Source organism: Dermacentor albipictus, chromosome 4, assembly GCF_038994185.2.
Source record: "Dermacentor albipictus isolate Rhodes 1998 colony chromosome 4, USDA_Dalb.pri_finalv2, whole genome shotgun sequence".
Classification (NCBI taxonomy): domain Eukaryota; kingdom Metazoa; phylum Arthropoda; class Arachnida; order Ixodida; family Ixodidae; genus Dermacentor; species Dermacentor albipictus.
In genome coordinates, this window is record NC_091824.1 from 4,155,713 (window position 1) to 4,174,490 (window position 18,778).

Genomic DNA, 18,778 nt, shown 5'->3' on the forward strand with positions numbered 1-18,778 from the left:
AAAATGGTTCATTGAATAAGTGGAACCGTGGCCTGTGCAAAATAAAGATGAGTGAAATAGCCATTTAATGCGTCCAACATCCTACACCGACGAATGATAGGTAGCAGTAAGCTTACAGACAGGTGAAAGTGCAACGGAAAAACGTTTAATGGACAAACTTTGCAGGCCCAAGTCTGTTAAATTCACATTTGCTAATGACTGTTAGCAGAATGAACACGCGGATCGAAAGTAAAGCACTTATTAGGCACATAGTGCTGGTACTTGTGCTTATGTTTGCTTTAAACTGAAGGCTCATGCCAAAACAGGTGACAAGAACCAGATAATTCAATAGGGTGAGAAGACAAAGTAACGGCAAAGTAACGGTGAGAATACAAAGTAACGGCAAACTTTCGCTTACCCAATTCTGCCTGCATTAGTAACGTGACCATAGCTAGCCAGTGAGGAAGAACTCTAGGCGAAATTGCATTCACGCATTTCTGCTGGCTGCTAGCTGAATATTATATATCACCATACCTGTGACACTTACATGTTATTACTTGTCTTACGTGTCCATTTTTACATTCATATTTCTTTTTGTCAGCAAATGCAAAATTTTTACTTAATAAGAAGGAAGTACCTTGTTCTTACCTATAACGTATTCATCTACCATGCTACTGGTGTCATCACAAACAGACTTTGTGCTTAGTCACCAGCTAAAAACAAACAGTTAGGATTTTTGGGTATATGTAAGCTGCTTGCATCACAAAATATACAACAATTGACTTCGTGAACCCTAGAAATTCTAGCTATTCACACCAATGTCCACATGATAAAAAGTAAGGCTGCCCAAAATTTTCATTCATGATATTAGTGCTGTCAGGCGTGTCCACATTTCAGGACAAGGCTATATGTATTGACGCACGTAACTGTTATGATGTTCTCTAAACTCCCCCACAATAGAACCACCTTGAAAATGAGCAGTAACAACTTCTGCTACGAACGATACATGCACGAAGCAGAAAAGGCCGGTAGGATAGCCTTATTTGTAAGGGTACTAAATATCAAAACGTGATCGGCTATACTTCTGCACAGTTCACTTTCGAGCACACGCAAACAGCGTAGAACGAGCACTTCTCCAGCCAGCAACGCTGCGAGACATCGCACATATATAGCATGGTTTGTAGCTTGCGAGCACATTTTGTAACAGCAAGAACACAGCTAGAACGTCGCGGTCACCACGGCGCATCGTAGCCGCCAAAACGGCTCACACGGTAAAAGGCAGCGATAACGAGACAATGAAAACTTATCACTACTGATCGTATCATCACTTCCGAAAGTTACGAAGGACTCGCGTTCACTACTTCGCGGCAACGAACCGCATACACAGAGCAGATGCCAATCGTGTTCACTTGGTGCGCCAATCGGACACTACTGATTTCGCCACGCAATGAACATGTGTCTTGTTCAAAAAATGCACGTGTATGTGATGGACTTCTAGTTTGTGACGCGCACGCGAAGCATGGAAAAAAAAATCCGAAGTCGCCGGCTTCAAGTATTTCTCATCCGACGCTCTCGTAAACACAACACACTTCCTGCGCTCCGTCAGTTTCTGTCGGCGATCGCACGCACTGACGAGGCCTGAAAGGGTGCACCGCCTTGCTGCCTTAGGTGACTACCTCCGTGGGTGCCAGATAACTCTAGTAAAAATCATAAGGAGAAAAATAGGCTGTTTCTGACGCGACTGTAGCTTAGGCCTCGCGTCCCCGTTTCGCTTTGAGCAAACCGCCATGTTTGCTGTGACGAAACCCGACACCATCCGCCTCGAACCAGCCAATGAGAGACGAGCAGGCGTGCGGACGGAAAAGTTGCGACCGCTCGTCCCTCTCCACTAGACAGCCATCTGCATGCGGGCGGACGAGGGCGGAACGGATGGGCGTATTGACCATGTTTGAGCCACGCTCTAAAATGCGGGAGAGACACTTAAGAGTGCTTACGTGTGGGAATGTGTTGCAGTCACATTTGCGCAATGTTTTTTTTCGAGCGCTCCTTGTCCCTGCAAGCTCTCGCCTGCGTTCTAACTGCGCCTCGGTAAGGCCAAACCAAAACGCACCGAAGCTCTCAACGCACTCACTTGCCCACAAGGAGTTCGTTACTCGAAGGACACCTCAGCGGCGCAGCCTCTTCCCCATTGGCTTCGCTAATGACACGGTTGTTCCGAATTGTTCACAATTCGACCAAGAACGGGATTTCTCTCTTTTTCGAAACTTAGCATTGCACCGACGTTGTTTCCACTGCATACGTGAGGTGCCACTGGAGACCGCCTTGCAGGGCGTAGCGAGCGTGACCGGCAACGAGCCGGTCTATCGCCCGCCCTGGCGGCCGCCGCCGCGGGAGGCGTGGAGCTTCGCACCGGAGGGGGAGAACCGCACAGGCGGTCCACGGTCAACAACACGGAATGCGTCGGCAAAGCGAGTGACCCTGATGAAAGATGCACGAGGCTCGATGAGATGAAACGATGGCGCCGTTCAGCGGAGGCGGGCTTTGCCGGCCAGTGAACGCGCACGCCGCCGAGAGATGGAGCTGCCAGCTCTCGCACATTAGAGTTACTGTATATGCTACCGCAGGTAGCATATATGCTACCTGTGGTAGCATATACAGTAACTCTATCGCACATTTTCCTCGTTCTTTCTACGCAACAGACGTCGAGCGCGCTTTACCTGACTTGACGGACAGATGTATGTGGGTGCGCGACTCGTAGTAGACCCAGTCGAAGCCTGCCTCGACGGCCAGACGAGCCAGCATGCCATACTTGGAGCGCTCGCGGTCGCTGGTGGTCACGTCGACGGCGCGACCTTCGTAGTGCAGCGAGTGGGGCGCGTGGTGGCCTTCTTCGTCCCAGCCCTCGGTGACTCGCAACCGCACCCCGGGCCACTGGTTCATCACCGACACGGCCAGCGTGTTGAGCTTGCTCTTGCATCGCTGCATAAAGAAAAGCAAGCGGCACTGAATGACTCCGAGTTAGGATTTGACATGGGCGAGCAAAATCTCTCGCCATCTACACAGAGGTTTGCCGCGAGGTAATAGACTTGCCTATCTTAGGAGATTATTGCCTTCTAAAGAAATTTGAAGCCGACAATCTCCATGCGTGCAAGTATGGCCTGACAAACACTACTTTACAGCTGAGGTTTATGACTAGATATCCCGCTAACTCTGGGAAAGGTCATGGACCCTGTTTGACATGCCAGCGCACTGCCTGTTCAACTGATGCCCCCAAACGAGCATCAATTTTTATTCTGTTTTTACCCTTCACAATCTTTCGTTGCGGAATTTGTTTATATTTGATGTAGTGGCAATCAAGAGATTGCTGCACATCAAATATACCATTTATTGAACATGACTAAAGTTGCCCATGGTATCAGAAAAAAAGATGTAGCAAAGAAGACAGACGTTGCATTCTAAAGTGAAGACAACCAGGCGTGACCGCACAATGTATGAATTTGCATATTGGTATACGTATATTAGTCAACAACGTATGTCTATGTATTTTATACATATACAGATTTCCATGAAATGCAAATACTTGTACCTCATTTCAATATAATCTTGTTACAAGTCGGCGCATAGTCTTGTCTGCCCTCATCCTCTGGTCGCCTTGTTCTATTCAGTCAGAGGGAGAACAACACAAAACAAAAATGGTACACGGCGTTTGCACCGGTCCAGCTGTGTGCGTTTTGCCTGTTCATTTTGAGGAACGCAGATCGTGAATGTATGACCACCGTGAGCAGTGGCGTAGCCAGAAATTTCGTTCGGGGGGGGCTCACGTTGCAGGTGGACCCCCTCCTTAAGAGGAAACATTAGGTCGGATGCGCCTATCTAAATACATGTAGAAGGAGAACTCGTTTTTCTCGACAACCACTGCACCAAATTTGACGAGATTTGTTGCATTTAAAAGAAAAACCTACATTCTAATGACTGTTTGTTTCGAATTTTCGATTTAGGTCCTCAATATTTTATTAGGAATTGGCGAAAATCGAAAATTTTCAGAAAACGATACAATTTTGTTTACAACTCTGTAAATCAGCAATGATAATTGATAGCACAATTCTGTGAATTGCACATAATAGTACATCTACAGTGGACAAAATTGATATGTTACACATGAGTCTCAAAAAATTAACTATTATGGAAATACGGCTTTTGCGGAACCTATGTACATAACATAACCAATTCATGTAACATACAAATTGACATATCGAATTTCTCCGCTTTGGATGGTGTAATGGATGCCGTTTACAGAACCGCAATATCTGTTCTCGATGCAGAACTATTAATATTTAAACATCGTGCTTCCATTTTTCTTGAACTTTCGAATTTTTCAAAATATTTTAAACAAAGTTCACCCCTAAATCAAAATTCCACTTCCAACAGACACTAGAATTTAACATACTCTCTCAAATGCAACAAATTTCATTAAAACCGAATCAAGAGTTATCTCAGAAAACCGTTTCTGCGTTTTACATGTATCTGAATAGACCGCGTCGCAGTTGGGCCCGAGCTAAAGCTTCCTCTTAAACAATTTGCCTAGGGATCAAATACACGAATAATAACTGCATTGCCATTGCCAAAGATGCTGCAAACGAATTGTTGAACGCTACGCACCGTCAATACAAGTAAAATATGTATTTTTTCATAAAAGAATATACTCATATGTGCCAAAAATTGTGGCCAACATAACTATTTAATAAGTAAAGAAAATATCACACGAACTTTAGAACTACGTCTCTTCGAAGCCAGCAAAGCAGTGCATGCCGCTGATATGAAAAATGTAAAGGCCATGAAATGAACAAGTTGAGGACAAATATGTTAATGACACTTTGTCATTCAAGATCCTTGTTTACATTCTTGTACATATGCAACGGCCAGTGAAAAATCTCTATGACGCTGCCATTTTTTCCAATGTATTTCGCAGCAGCAGCTGTCACCGGTCGTGTATTGTGAGTAATTGCATCGAAATTATAGTCGCAACAGAGACCACGTATAAAAAGCAGGAGTTCTGCAGAATATACGAGGGCGAGTCAAATGAAAGTGAGCCAATGCGAATATATAACAAACGGGGTACTTTAATTAAAAGTAGCCCCCATGAGCATTTAGACGTTTGTCCCATTGACTAAAGAGTCGCGCAATTCCCGTCTCATAAAGCTCCTTGGGTTGTTCTTCAAAACGTCTGCAACTGACTTTCACGACATCGTCCGAGACGAATCTGGTTCCCTTGAGCTGTTTTTTCGGTTGCCGCAAAATGTGGAAGCCGCAAGGCGACAGGTCCGAGCTGTATGGCGGATGTTGCAGCGTTTCCCGCTTGAACATTGTCAGTTTTGTATAAACCACGTCAGCGACGTGGGAACGGGCATTGTCGTGGAACAAGATGACCCCATTCGTCAATTTTCCACGTAGTTTGTTCTTGATTGCGACACGCAGCCGATCCGGCGTTTCACAATATCGGAAACAATTGATAGTCTCTCAAGATTCAGCAAATTCTGTCAGTAATGGCCCCTGACGATCGAAAAATAAAAGTCAACAACACTTTTCTCGCGGAAATGACGGCCTTTGCTTTCTTTGGAGAAGGTGAATTTGAATGTTTGCATTGTAAGCTTTGCCGTTGTGTTTCAGGCTCTTAGTAGTGGCATGATTGTTCATCTCCGATCACAATTGCAGACAAGAAATCGTCACCTTTATTGTGACACCGGGTCAGGTGAGTAAAGGCAGCGCTGATCTTCTCCGTATTCTGGCAGTGGTTCAAAATCTTGCACATTCATTGCGCACACAAGAGCCGATAAGCGAGATGTTCATGAATGATGGCGTGCACCAAACCATGACTGATGTTCACACGCTCTGCCAGTTCATCGATGCTTATCCTCCGTTCTTGTTTCATCAGCTCATCAACCTTTGCAATTTTGTTAGGGGTGATTGCACGATGACTTTGGCCCGGTCTGGGATCGTCTTTGCAAATTTCACGTCCTTCTTTGAACAGTTTGTTCCAACGCTTCACAATGACCAATAAAATGCAATGTTCCATGTACACGGCAGTCATACGGTGACTAATTTCTTTTTGGGAAACACCTTCAGCTGTCAAAAACAACACGGCATTACCCTGCTTCACTTCTCGGGAGTCCATTACGGCACGCAATCATGTTCAACCCAGTGTATGAGAGCATTAAATAACATTTATCCTCACACCTGCGTGTCACTTTTGTAAATGAGAGATGCCTGTGTGCTACGCGCAGGCCTTGCAGATAATGAACAGAACCATAATTTCGCGGGGTGGGTAGGCTCACTTTCATTTGACTAGCCCTCGTACATTAGAAATGCCAAAATGCAATGGAATATACAAATGCGATGATACAGCTTGATACAGAGCAAGAAAGTGCCACTGGAAATGCCACTGCACGTACACACAAAACCTCGCAACAAGATATTTGAATATACGTACAAGTCTCCAATAAATCTACGTATCTGAGAAAACGTCACGGTACATAATGCGTCAAACAAGGCAAATAAACATGTTGCGCAATCACAGATTAACAGAATCCTAGATCCTGCCCCCATTTCATCCACTCCCCCCAATGTAACGCGCGCGACGGAAGGCGGCGCACTTGCTCCTCACTTTTCTCCCTTGCGCACACAAGAGTGAGCCACTATCGTCGGCTCACCCATTCCCCCCCCCCCTCCCCCCACACGCTTTCACTCGCACATACAGCATGCGGCGCGGGGTCACGATGTTATCGCCCTTAGACTTTATGCGGAACATGAGGGCGACGGCGACGGCAGGAATGCGCCTAGTGTCCGTATAATTGCTATCACAATATTATAATAAGAGTATCCGGCAGCTGAAGCGTCCTATGGCTCATTAGTTTCCGCAAAAGAAGTAACGAAGTAGCACTTTCACCATGCGACAATTCGCTGGACCGCAACAACGCTTCTTTTTTCCATTTATGGGGCGGGGGCACCGTAATGAAAAAAAAATGCAAAGTATGTTGGTCACAATAGAATGCCTATTTTGGGCAACTGATATGGCTATTAAAGGAATATCGAAAAAAAACACGAGACGCTTGGTCCACCAAGAACCATGCGCATACTGCTCGGTATCCTACACCGGTGAGACAAGACTTTCTGGAGAGGTTGCGCTCAAGCGAACGCACTGCAATCCGTCGAGTCCCCACAGTGATGGTGGCTAGCGACCATTGTTTCTTTTTCTCGTCTGCTAGCTAGAAAGCGTCGAAAGCTCTGCCAGGCGAAAATGCACTCGGCCAGAGAAAACCGAGCGCGCACCGAAGTGCGCCGCGCGGTGGTCGGGGCAACACGAGAAAAACGCGTGCGCTCTGGCTGGCTCTGGTAGCGCGCGGGTAGGGGAGCGAGAAAAACAAATTGTAGAGGCTCAATGTGTCCTCGCGATTAAAAGTCAAAGTAGAAAAATAAGTAAGAACGTAGTTGCCTTGGCTGGCTTTAGTGTCTTCACTGGATGCTTTGGCGCAGGTGAAAAAAAAAATGATATTTTTTATGTGACATGACGGCACGAATGAACCACCACAATGCTTCGTCTCATCGGGCCTCGCTGCGGGCTTTGTCAACTTGTCTGATAGCGTGTTCATTTGGCTTGTCTCGTTGTATGGCCCGATGTGCGACTTTGGGAAAGTCAGTGAACCTTTGGCGTCAAATATTTTTGGGAGCATTAAACTTACAAAGTTCCGCAATTGAAAATCTAAAGCACACGTTTCGAAATGTCAATGTACCTTTCACATCAAAGTTTATGAGAACTTTATACCCATAAAGTTTCGGAATTGATATCCACGCGCTCCGTAAATTCCATGATAGAGTGTAGATTCCGCGGCCTCCGCGCAATGCCACGGCGAGCCCGTTCGCCATCAAAACGTCCTTGAAACTTTGTGCACGGATGGGGCTGCTTGCGTTATGTGACTCCCGGTGGATGGGCGTTGCCGCGAAATTCAGCCCAAGTTCGCAATTCTTGCGGTGAAATGGCTTGTCGAGCGTGAAAAAGACGCTCTAGACAAAATCCAGAAGGATTTCTGGCACCGGGGGTTGCTTTTGTCGGCGGTGCATGGACAGCACGAAAAAATTTCGGGGGGGGGCTGAAGCCCCATAAGCCCCCCCCCCTTGGCTACGCCCCTGACCGTGAGGGCGCGACATGCTTCCTTTCTTTTATCCTGTTGAGACATTCGCTGTATTTACTAATTTTAACGCAGCACTACACACTATGGACGTTCAGAAAGACACTGAAGCAGGCGTCAGTAAAGCATGCGAAGCCTTTCTGTGTATAATTAAGTAAGCCCTCAACATACTTGACCCGCTCTAGAATTATTGCTCTTGCCTCGAATTCACAACTCCTCAAGTGACGTCTCCCATCTACGTGCGTCGTCTTCGCCCATTCTTTGGGCCTGTAAGCTATGTTGAATAAATAAATAAATAAATAAATAAATAAATAAATAAATAAATAAATAAATAAATAAATAAATAAATAAAACGTGCAACGTAAAGGGCAAACGTGTGCAGCTGTTGGCTGCAAAATAGAGGCTGGCATTTAAGGAATGAAATGAATCTGTGTGCCAAGTTCACGGACCGCTGCTCCCTAAGGACTGCCTGTGTTTCCAACACTTCGTGATGCACTCGAAGGCTTTCCTCGAAGCTAAAAACGTCCACTCCTCCGGCAGTCTTGCATAGCTAACCTCCAAACAAAGGACATCAACCCCACAACGTCGACAAGGAGGTACTACTCGTTACATGGTAGCAAATTAAGGGAATAACGCCGCTTCCTCTCATATTGTCTCGCATGTCTTCTACACAGGTCCAAGCCACATCACATTCAAACTTACGCCCAGTTTATCTCTCACGTAATAAGCACACAAGACTAAGTGAATGGGCGCATCTCTTGAATCAATGCCCCGAAGAATGGATGAGGACTACGCCGACAGCACACGAATGTTCGAAGCTGAACATTTCTTGGCCGTACACTGAGTAGCGAGTGACTAGCGATAATACTTATTTGCTATAGGCTATTACAAAGTACAGAACATCTACGTTCCAAGCCTTGTGTGCGGCAAGAACAACGACGAGCACATCTGCGAGCGAATAGGCAGAAAATAAAAATAGAGCAGTGACCACACTGAGGAACATTACTTAGTCAGAAAAATGACCAGCCGCTGTCTAAAAGCCATTTGGAAATGAAGAACAAGGTACAATGGACACTCGTGATGCTGATTTAATTCAGAAGCTAAAGGTTTGGAGAGCTTGCACTACATTTGTAGCCCCTCTTCTAGTACAACACAGCATACGCTGCTCGCACCGTTTGGGCAAGGCGTAATGGGCTTAGAAGGCACTGAAATGACACTCGGCCACAAAAGTTTACAGACCACGGGATCTAAAAAAGGAACGTTCGATTTCCAGAGCAGCCCGTATCAGTAATCAGTAAAAGCAAAAATGGGAATGTTTTTCACATATACAAGTAGAGGCTGTAAATTCGAATACTAGGCTGCGTTGAGAGGCTACGCTGATATTCAGCTTTTTTCAGATTTCGTGTTCTGTAAGATTTTGTGGTCGAGTGTACATGCCCTTTGAAGCTGGGGCCCAAGCTTTGTGTCGTCCACCCACTCACCGTCTACGATTTACATCGAAACAGAGGTTTACGCAGCCGCACTGGCGGCATGCACATTCATTGTAATCACGAGCACAACCTGAGGCAACCAATAGACTAGTTGGCACGTGATCAAGCATGGCGGCACCCACGATATCACCGTTAAAATTTCCTGCATGGTAATTGTTCACTTCGTCAAAAAAAAAAAAAACGAGCGGACAAAATCGATGGGCAATTACGACAATTCCAAGTCGCCAAGTCGCATTTGGTGTTTTTATAGCGAAGCTGTATAAGACTAGGGTCTCTAGATTTCTTTCTTTCTTCGCCCAAAAACTCAACCAATCACAGCGGTAGGCGTGCCCGTTGAGTTTCTTGCCGCACCACCAGCTGGCACTCTCCTCCGCGCATCCGCAGTGCCACCGTGCAGGCGAAAGAAAGAGCTCGCCTTCACGCATATCATTCACCGCAAACGTTTCCCGGTAAAGATTACGGTCCCGTAAGCTGCAATTGCCGCGAAGCGGCAGCTGTAGCATACGAAGCATAAAGTGACGTAAGTACACTTTCATATGTAATAGAAGAACCTGCGTAGCAACCGATTTAATTTGTGTTTTGATAGCGCCATGGAAGGGACACGCATAGTTAGGGCTCCCAACTAGCAGCGATGAGACACGATGAGCGATGGAAGGAATAGCAACGTCAACTTTCCTTATCCGCCGGCCTCAACGGAATGAGCCCAAAACTACTAAAAAATACGAATTGTAATATTGCAGTGTATTTTAAATTCTTTTCAAAGACACTTTCTACAGGTCTTATTCCAAAAGGCTGCCAAGCCGGGAAAGCCTTTCCGCTTTACAAATGAGGTGACGAAAATTCTCCCCTAAACTACCGTCCCATGTATATAACTACCGTCCCTCGAAAAATCATGGAACACGTGATATACTATCACATTGTGGACTTTGTAGACGCTAACAACTTCTTGCATTCATCCCAGCACGGGTTCCGCAAGGATCAATCCCAAGCGGCAAAGCTAACCTCACGCTGAACGAAGGCCAACTCGCGAGTCTGTGTGGACGCATACAGTGCGTGCTAAAGGCAGAAGTCACAATAACTTTAGGCTCATAAGATTTCAAAAGTCCTCGTGGCCAATACACGTCGGACAATGTTTCTTAAAGCAATAAACAAGCTGTCGTTCAATGACTCATTTCTAGTGCTTTCGTGGTGCGAAGAACCGTTTCTAGTGCGAAGGCTGCTGTATGGCAAAAGCCAAAATTAAGTACGGTATCGCGGTGTCACTCAGCCAATCAAAAGAAGACATCTCTGCTGGATAAGCACGTGCAGAGCGTGCCCATCAACCGAATGGTTTTTCCCACAATTGGCTAGCGTGTCGTCCAATAATGCTCATTTTGCTGCAGGGTGCGCTAGTTCTGTTCAGTTGATGTTGTTTTCTCGTTCTCGTGCCATCGCACTGCTTTCATACAGCTCCGAAAGTTCAACTGTAAGCAGTTGTAATAATGCGACGTATCTCGCGTTGTGCCAAGTCGCTTCATGGGTCATAATACCGGAATTCCTGCTTGAAATGACGCAGCCGCGGCAGCCTGGGCGCCGGGGAGCGCCTCTTCTGGAGAAGCCCTCTCCCGAGCACAATGGGCGACGCTCTCCGACGCATGGGCGGCGCTGCCGGCCAGAGCCCGCGATTGGCGGAAAATTGAGCTTCTCGCTCTCCCCGCCGCTTTTCTCGCTCGCGGTGGTTATTATTTGCTTAGTCTGAGAAGTGGCACCCTCCCTCTCGACGCCTGAGATCACGCTGGGAGTCATGGAGGTCCCTTCCTGGTACGTGACTTTGCAGCCGCCTCTGCACCCTTAGCTAGAACGAAAACAAAACAAAGAAAAAAAAACAAGGACGTGCCAGGCGTGGGGTCGGGCGCATGAAACACCTGCAATGGATCCACGCATGCGCAGGTAGGACAAAACGTCGTCGAAAACCGGACGCACCTTGAACGCTTTCGCACCCTGCTGAAAGACGCGCCGCGTGAGGGCCTCGTGGGAGAGCGAGGATGGCCAGTTTACGGCGCGGTAACAGGCACGACTGCTGCAGCCGCGCGCACGACTTCACTGTGAATTTCCCCACTGCTTCAGAAGCACGCTTTGCGTTGTGAAATTTTCAAGCGCTCGTTGGTAGGAAAAGCACTGGTTATAATGTAGGAAGAAGATCGCTTGCAGAGGTAAAGAGTGCGGAGTATGAGAAAAAATGCTGCAGATATCACCAATAAAGGGAAGCAACGAGTTGTGATCCCAAATATAAGTGGCTCTGCAAGTGAACTGCATGGGCGGCGATTCTTAAACGCTAGTGAAACCACACTCGCAATCCCCTCGCGATCGTTGCCGAAAAGAATCCAGATGCGAATGGCCGTTCCGACTATATATTTAGAACAATCTTTGCGCGGCCACCCGACGCGCGATCCGCTGGCGCATGCTCGAACACTAACGCGGCGTGGCGAAGTTGATTTGATGCTACTTGCGCCCGGAGAGCCTGTCCAAGCTCTGCACCCTTGCACATTAAAAACCAGTGTAACAGAAGATGTTAGCCCTTCTGTAGGGCCGCTTTGCTTTATTAAAGTTGGAGCGTTGGAATGGACATGTTGACAAGAACATTGAAGAAGCAATGGTATGATATTTCAATTTCAATTTTATTTTTCCCATCCTAATATATATATATATATATATATATATATATATATATATATATATATATATATATATATATATATATATATATATATATATATACCAGAAAAAAAGCAGTTCTGGGTCCGGGTAAATATTCACAGTGAAGTAGACGCGCGTATGAAGCGGTTTATTGACGTTTCGGCCGGGGTCCGGCCTTCATCAGAAATGATGAAGGCCGGACCCCGGCCGAAACGTCAATAAACCGCTTCATACGCGCGTCTACTTCACTGTATATATATATATATATATATATATATATATATATATATATATATATATATATATATATATATATATATATATATATATATATATATATATTCCAGGGGCGTAGCCAGGGGGGGGGGCTTATGGGGCTTGAGCCCCCCCCGAAACTTTTTCGTGCTGTCGTGCGCCGCCGACAAAAACAACTCTCGGCGCCGGAAATCATGCTCGATTTTGTCTAGAATGTCCTGAATTCACGCTCGAAAAGACATTTTAGCGCGAACATTGCGAAATGAGGCTGGATTTCGCGGAAACGCCCATGCATCGGGGGTCACATATCGTAACGCAAGGAGCCCCACCGAGCACAAAATTTCAAGGGCGTTTTGATGGCGAGCGGGCTCGTCTCGGCATCTCGTGGAGGCCGCGGAATCTACGGAGTGCTTGGATTTCAGTTCTGAAACTTTGTGGGTATAAAGTTCTCATAACATTTTGATGCGAAAGGTGCATTGACATTTTCAAAGTCGTGCTTTAGATGTTCGATTCCGGAACTTTGTGGGTTTAATGCTGTTGTAAACATTTGACGCCAAAGGTGCATCGACCTTTCTAAAGTCGTACATCGTGATACAAGTTGACAAAGCACGCAGCGGCGTCCGATGAGACAAAGCGTTGTGGTGGTTCATTTGTGCCATCAGGTCACAGAAAAGAATATGAATTTTTTTTTCACCTGCGCCAAAGCGTCCATGTCAAGACACTAAAGCCCCCATTGTAACTAAGTTCTTATTTATTTTTCTACCTAGACTTTTATTCGCGAGGATACATTTAGGCCACTTTCTCATCTTTTTTTTTTGTTCGTTCTCGCAACCCGCGGGCTGCCGATCTAGCCAGAGCGCATGCGTTTTTCTCGTGCTGCATCGACAACCGCGCGGCACACATGGATGCGCGTTCGTTTTTCTCTGGCCGACTGCAATTTCATCTGGCACAGTTTTGGACACTTTCTGGCTAGCAGACGAGAAAAAGAAACAATGCGTAGTCGTTCGTCGCCAGCACTGCGAGGACTCGATGGATTGCAACGCGTTCGCTTGTGTGCGCATGGGAGAAAAGCGCGGAGGAAGCGCGCCGCCTTCTGCCGCACGCGATACATTTTGGGAGTGGAGGGAGGGGGGGGGTGCTGTGATCTGTGGTTGCGCAACCTATTTGCCTTGTTTGACGCATTATATTTAGTGACTTTTTCTTAGGTACGTAGATTTACTGGAGACTTAGACGTATACTTAAACATCTTGTTGCGAGGTTTTCTGTATATGCGCAGTGAACTTTGTTTCCATTGCCAATTTTTGCCCTGTATCACGCTGTATCTTCACGTTTGTATATTCCATTGTATCTTCGCATTTCTAATGTACGAAGGCGAGTCAAATGAAAGTGAGACAAGCCGCCCCGCGCAATAATGGTTCGGTTCATTATTTTAGAGGCATGCGCGTAGCACATACGCATCTCATTTACAAGTGACATGCTGAGGTGAGGTTAAATGTTCTTTAATGTTCTCATACACTGGGTTGAACAGGGTTACGTGACATAATGGACACTCCAAAAGTTGAACAGCTTGGTGTCGTGAGGTTTTTGACAAATGAAGATGTTTCCCAAAAATAAATTATTCGCCATATGGCTGCCGTATGCGTTGAACATTGCGTTTCATTGGCCACTGTGATGCATTGTAGCAAACTGTTCAAAGAAGGACATGAAAGTTACAAAGACGATCCATGGCCGGGCCAAAGCCACCGTGCAATCATCCCCAACACAATTGAAAAGGCCGTGGTTGCGCAGTGGCTATGGCGTTGGGCTGCTGAGCACGGAGGTTGCGGGATCGTATCCCGGTCACGGCGGCTGCATTTCGATGGAGGCGAAATGCGAAAACGCCCGTGTACTTAGATTTAAGTGCACGTCAAAGAACCCCAGATGAGGGTGACGACATTTTGTCTGCAAATGTGACCGGGGATGACTCATGGTGCCGCTACTACTAGCCTGAAACACTACGGCAAAGCTTACTGTGGAAGCATTTGAATTCACCACTCCCAAGGAAAACAGAGGCCGTCATTTCTGTCGGAAAAGTGTTGACTTCCTTTTAGATCGTCAGGGGCCATTATTGATCGAATTTTCCAAACTTGGAGAGACTCTAAATCGTTTCAGATATTGTGAAAGGTCGGATCGGCTGCGTGTCACAATCAAGAACAAACGACGTGGAAAATTGAGCATCGGAAACATCTTGCTTCACAACATTGCCCGTTCCTACGTCGCTGATGTGGTTAATACGAAACTGGCAAAGTTCAAGTGGGAAACGTTGCAACATTCCTCATGCAGCCCAGACCTGTTGCCTTGCGTCTTCCACATTTGGTAAAATTTGAAAAAAACTGCTCAAGGGAACCAGATTCGTGTCGGAAGATGACGTGTAGTGATTTACAGATTTTTGAGGCAGCAAGCCAAGGAGTTTTATGAGACGGGAATTGCGCGACTCGTTAGTAGGACAAGTGTCTAAATACTCATGGTGACTACTCTTAAATAATGTACCCCGTTTATCATATATTCGCATTGGCTCACTTTCATTTTACTCGCCCTCGTATATTTTGCAGAACTCCTGCTTTTTTACATGTGCTTTCTGTTGCGACTATAATTTCGGAGCAATTGCTCGCAATACACGAGCAGTGACAGCTGCTCCTGCGCAATACATTCTAACAAAGGACAGCGCCATTGAGATTTTCCCCTGGTAGTTGCATATGTACGAAAATGTAAACAAGGTTGTTGAATGACAGATATATATATATATATATATATATATATATATATATATATATATATATATATATATAGATATATATATATATATATATATATATATATATATATATATATATATATATATATATATATATATATCCCTTGACTTATTCTATAAGGAGGAGGCCGAGCTGTAAAGTGAGCCCCCCACGAACGAAATTTCTGGCTACGCCACTGATATATTCCAATGTAGAAAGAAACATATCAAGTCCTGTTTACAAAATAGAGGTAAGATATTGCACGTCATGACTGGAAGAAGTATGGCCTACGCAGCTGGAATTGCGTCTTGTCCCAGGGCCCTAGTCTGTCCTCGTGTACCTAGTGAAGTCTTTGCTGTAACCGCGTGGTAGAATGCTTGGTAACGCTTAAGTGGCCATCATCAGTCTTGTTATTTCCGCTGCCTGAAGAAAGCCTCCCTCGGCAATACTTGTCCTGCGCCAGCTGACCAAACGCGGCCAATCTGCTCATTTCATCCCACCACTTGCCGTCGTCGAATGTGCTATTCGTTTCTTGCTAACCATTATGTAACGATACTAATTTGCGCATTACATGTAGTGCCCAACTTCATGTCTTCCTCCCAATGAAATTGAGAGTATGGACTATGAAAATGAGAATATGCGCTACTCATGCCTGCTCTTTTTGTTACACTGTTGTCTTCCTGTCTCCTAATGGTAGACCTAAGTCTTTCAAGGTTCCAGAGGGATTTTGTTAGCCAATGCGTAGTCTGACACAAGTCACGACGAACGCGATGACCGAAACCTAGAGCCACATGACTGCCACAATATTAGGTCGGCAAGGACTCCTTATAGAACCTTTCCTTGGTCTCAGATTGTAGCAGCGATGGAAGTGTAGCTATTCGAACTTGGATAAAATTTTTGCGCCATCAACCAAGGGCAGGAGGAACACGTCAGAGCCACGGTGGCTAACCTCAACAATTTATTCCCGGAACAATTCATACAATTATAGCACAGCAGCGTGACTCCTAGTTAAACCTCCTAATGCTCTTTCCGAAAAGGCAATCTCTGTGTAAAGCAGTTCGATAGACGCATTGCTAACAGCTTTCACCATTACACCTCGTAGCTTACGCTGCTGTAATATTACGCAGGTTTCTATCTGTCTGGCAGGAACGACGCGATCATTGAACAAACGAGCGGAGCCGCATTCCTGCATGACAGCGAACATAAGTATGACCGTAGCGGCAAAATTTTCGAGCTGCCCTTTTAGGCGGTCATTAAGACATTGTCCCTTCCGTCCGACGTATTTCCTGTCAGAGGACAACGAGAATTCGTACTCCACTGCCTCTTAACATTCAACGAACTGATTCCGTCTCCCTTGCAACAACCAAACTCAATTCTAGGGAACGGGTTTGTCAACCGACACATCATCATCATCATCAGCCTGGTTACGCACACTGCAGGTCAAAGGCCTCTCCCATATTTCTTCAACAACCCCGGTCATGTGCTAATTGTGGCCATGCCGTCCCTGCAAACTTCTTAATCTCGTCCGCCCACCTAACTTTCTGCCGTCCCCTGCTACGCTTCCCTTCCCTTGGAATCCAGTCAGAAACCCTTAATGACCATCGGTTATTCTTCCCTCCTCACTAGATGTCCTGCCCATGCCCATTTCTTTTTCTTGATTTCAACTATGTCATTCACTCGCGTTTGTTCCTTCACCCAATCTGCTCTTTTCTTATCCCTTAACGTTACACCTATCATTCTTCTTTCCATAGCTCGTTGCGTCGTCCTCAATTTAAGTAGAACCCTTTTCGTAAGCCTCCAGGTTTCTGCCCCGTACGTGAGTACTGGTAAGACACAGCTATTATACACTTTTCTCTTGAGGGATAATGGCAACCTGCTGTTCATGATCTGAGAATGCCTGCCAACCGCACCCCAGCCTATTCTTATTCTTCTGATTATTTCAGTCGCATGATCCGGATCCGCAGTCACTACCTGCCCCAAGTAGATGTATTGCCTTACCACTTCCAGTGCCTCACTACCTATCGTAAACTGCTGTTCTCTTCCGAGGAGCCACAACCTCCTATATGAACAACACAATGTACCCCGGCCCTCAGTCCCCAGCAGCTGTGAAGCAACCGACCACGGCGGCGGTCAGACCTGCGACGCAGCAGAGGGTGCTAAGAATCACTGGCTCCGGACAGGCCGCCATTGGAATATGAACCTGGCAGCGTTTAACGCTAGAACGTTGTCTAGTGAGGCGAGTCTAGCAGTACTATTGGAGGAATTAGAGGGCAGTAAATGGGACATAATAGGGCTCAGTGAAGTTAGGAGGCCAAAAGCGGCATATACAGTGCTAAAAAGCGGGCACGTCCTGTGCTACCGGGGCTTAGCGGAGAGAAGAGAGCTAGGCGTCGGATTCCTGATTAATAAGAATATAGCTGGTAACATACAGGAATTCTATAGCATTAACGAGAGGGTGGCAGGCCTTGTTGTGAAACTTAATAAGAGGTACAAAATGAAGATTGTACAGGTCTACGCCCCTACATCCAGTCATGATGACCAGGAAGTCGAAAGCTTCTATGAAGACGTGGAATCGGCGATGGGTAGAGTGAAAACTAAATACACTATACTGATGGGCGAGTTCAATGCCAAGGTAGGCAAGAAGCGGGCTGGAGACAAGGCAGTGGGGGAATATGGCGTAGGCACTAGGAATGCCAGGGGGGAGTTATTAGTAGAATTTGCGGAACAGAATAGTATGAGGATAATAAATACCTTCTTCCGCAAGCGGGATAGCCGAAAGTGGACATGGAGGAGACCGAACGGCGAGACTAGAAATGAAATAGACTTCATACTCTGCGCTAACCCTGGCATCATACAAGATGTGCACGTGCTCGGCAAGGTGCGCTGCAGTGACCACAGGATGGTAAGAACTCGAATTAGCCTAGACCTGAGAAGGGAACGGAAGAAACTGGTACATAAGAAGCCGATCAATGAGTTAGCGGTAAGAGGGAAAATAGCGCAATTCCAGATCAAGCTACAGAACAGGTATTCGGCTTTAACTCAGGAAGAGGACCTTAGTGTTGAAGCAATGAACGACAACCTTGTGGGCATCATTAAGGAGTGTGCAATGGAAGTCGGTGGTAACTCCGTTAGGCAGGGTACCAGTAAACTATCGCAGGAGACAAAAGATCTGATCAAGAAACGCCAATGTATGAAAGCCTCTAACACTACAGCTAGAATAGAACTGGCAGAACTTTCGAAGTTAATCAACAAGCGTAAGACAGCTGACATAAGGAAGTATAATATGGATAGAATTGAACATGCGCTCAGGAATGGAGGACGCCTAAAAACAGTGAAGAAGAAACTAGGCATTGGCAAGAATCAGACGTATGCGTTAAGAGACAAAGCCGGCAATATCATTACTAATATGGATTAGATAGTT

The 18,778-nt window shown here is 46.0% G+C and overlaps 1 protein-coding gene across 1 annotated transcript in view; it reads right to left on the reverse strand.

The window, feature by feature from the left end:
* Nucleotides 1–18,778, reverse strand: part of hh (hedgehog signaling protein) — a 227,292-nt gene that overhangs the window by 42,317 nt on the left and 166,197 nt on the right. Inside the window, exon 2 of the mRNA XM_070536813.1 lies at nucleotides 2,697–2,958. Within this exon, the coding sequence (XP_070392914.1) occupies nucleotides 2,697–2,958 (262 nt within the window). The remainder of the gene's footprint in view (nucleotides 1–2,696; nucleotides 2,959–18,778) is intronic.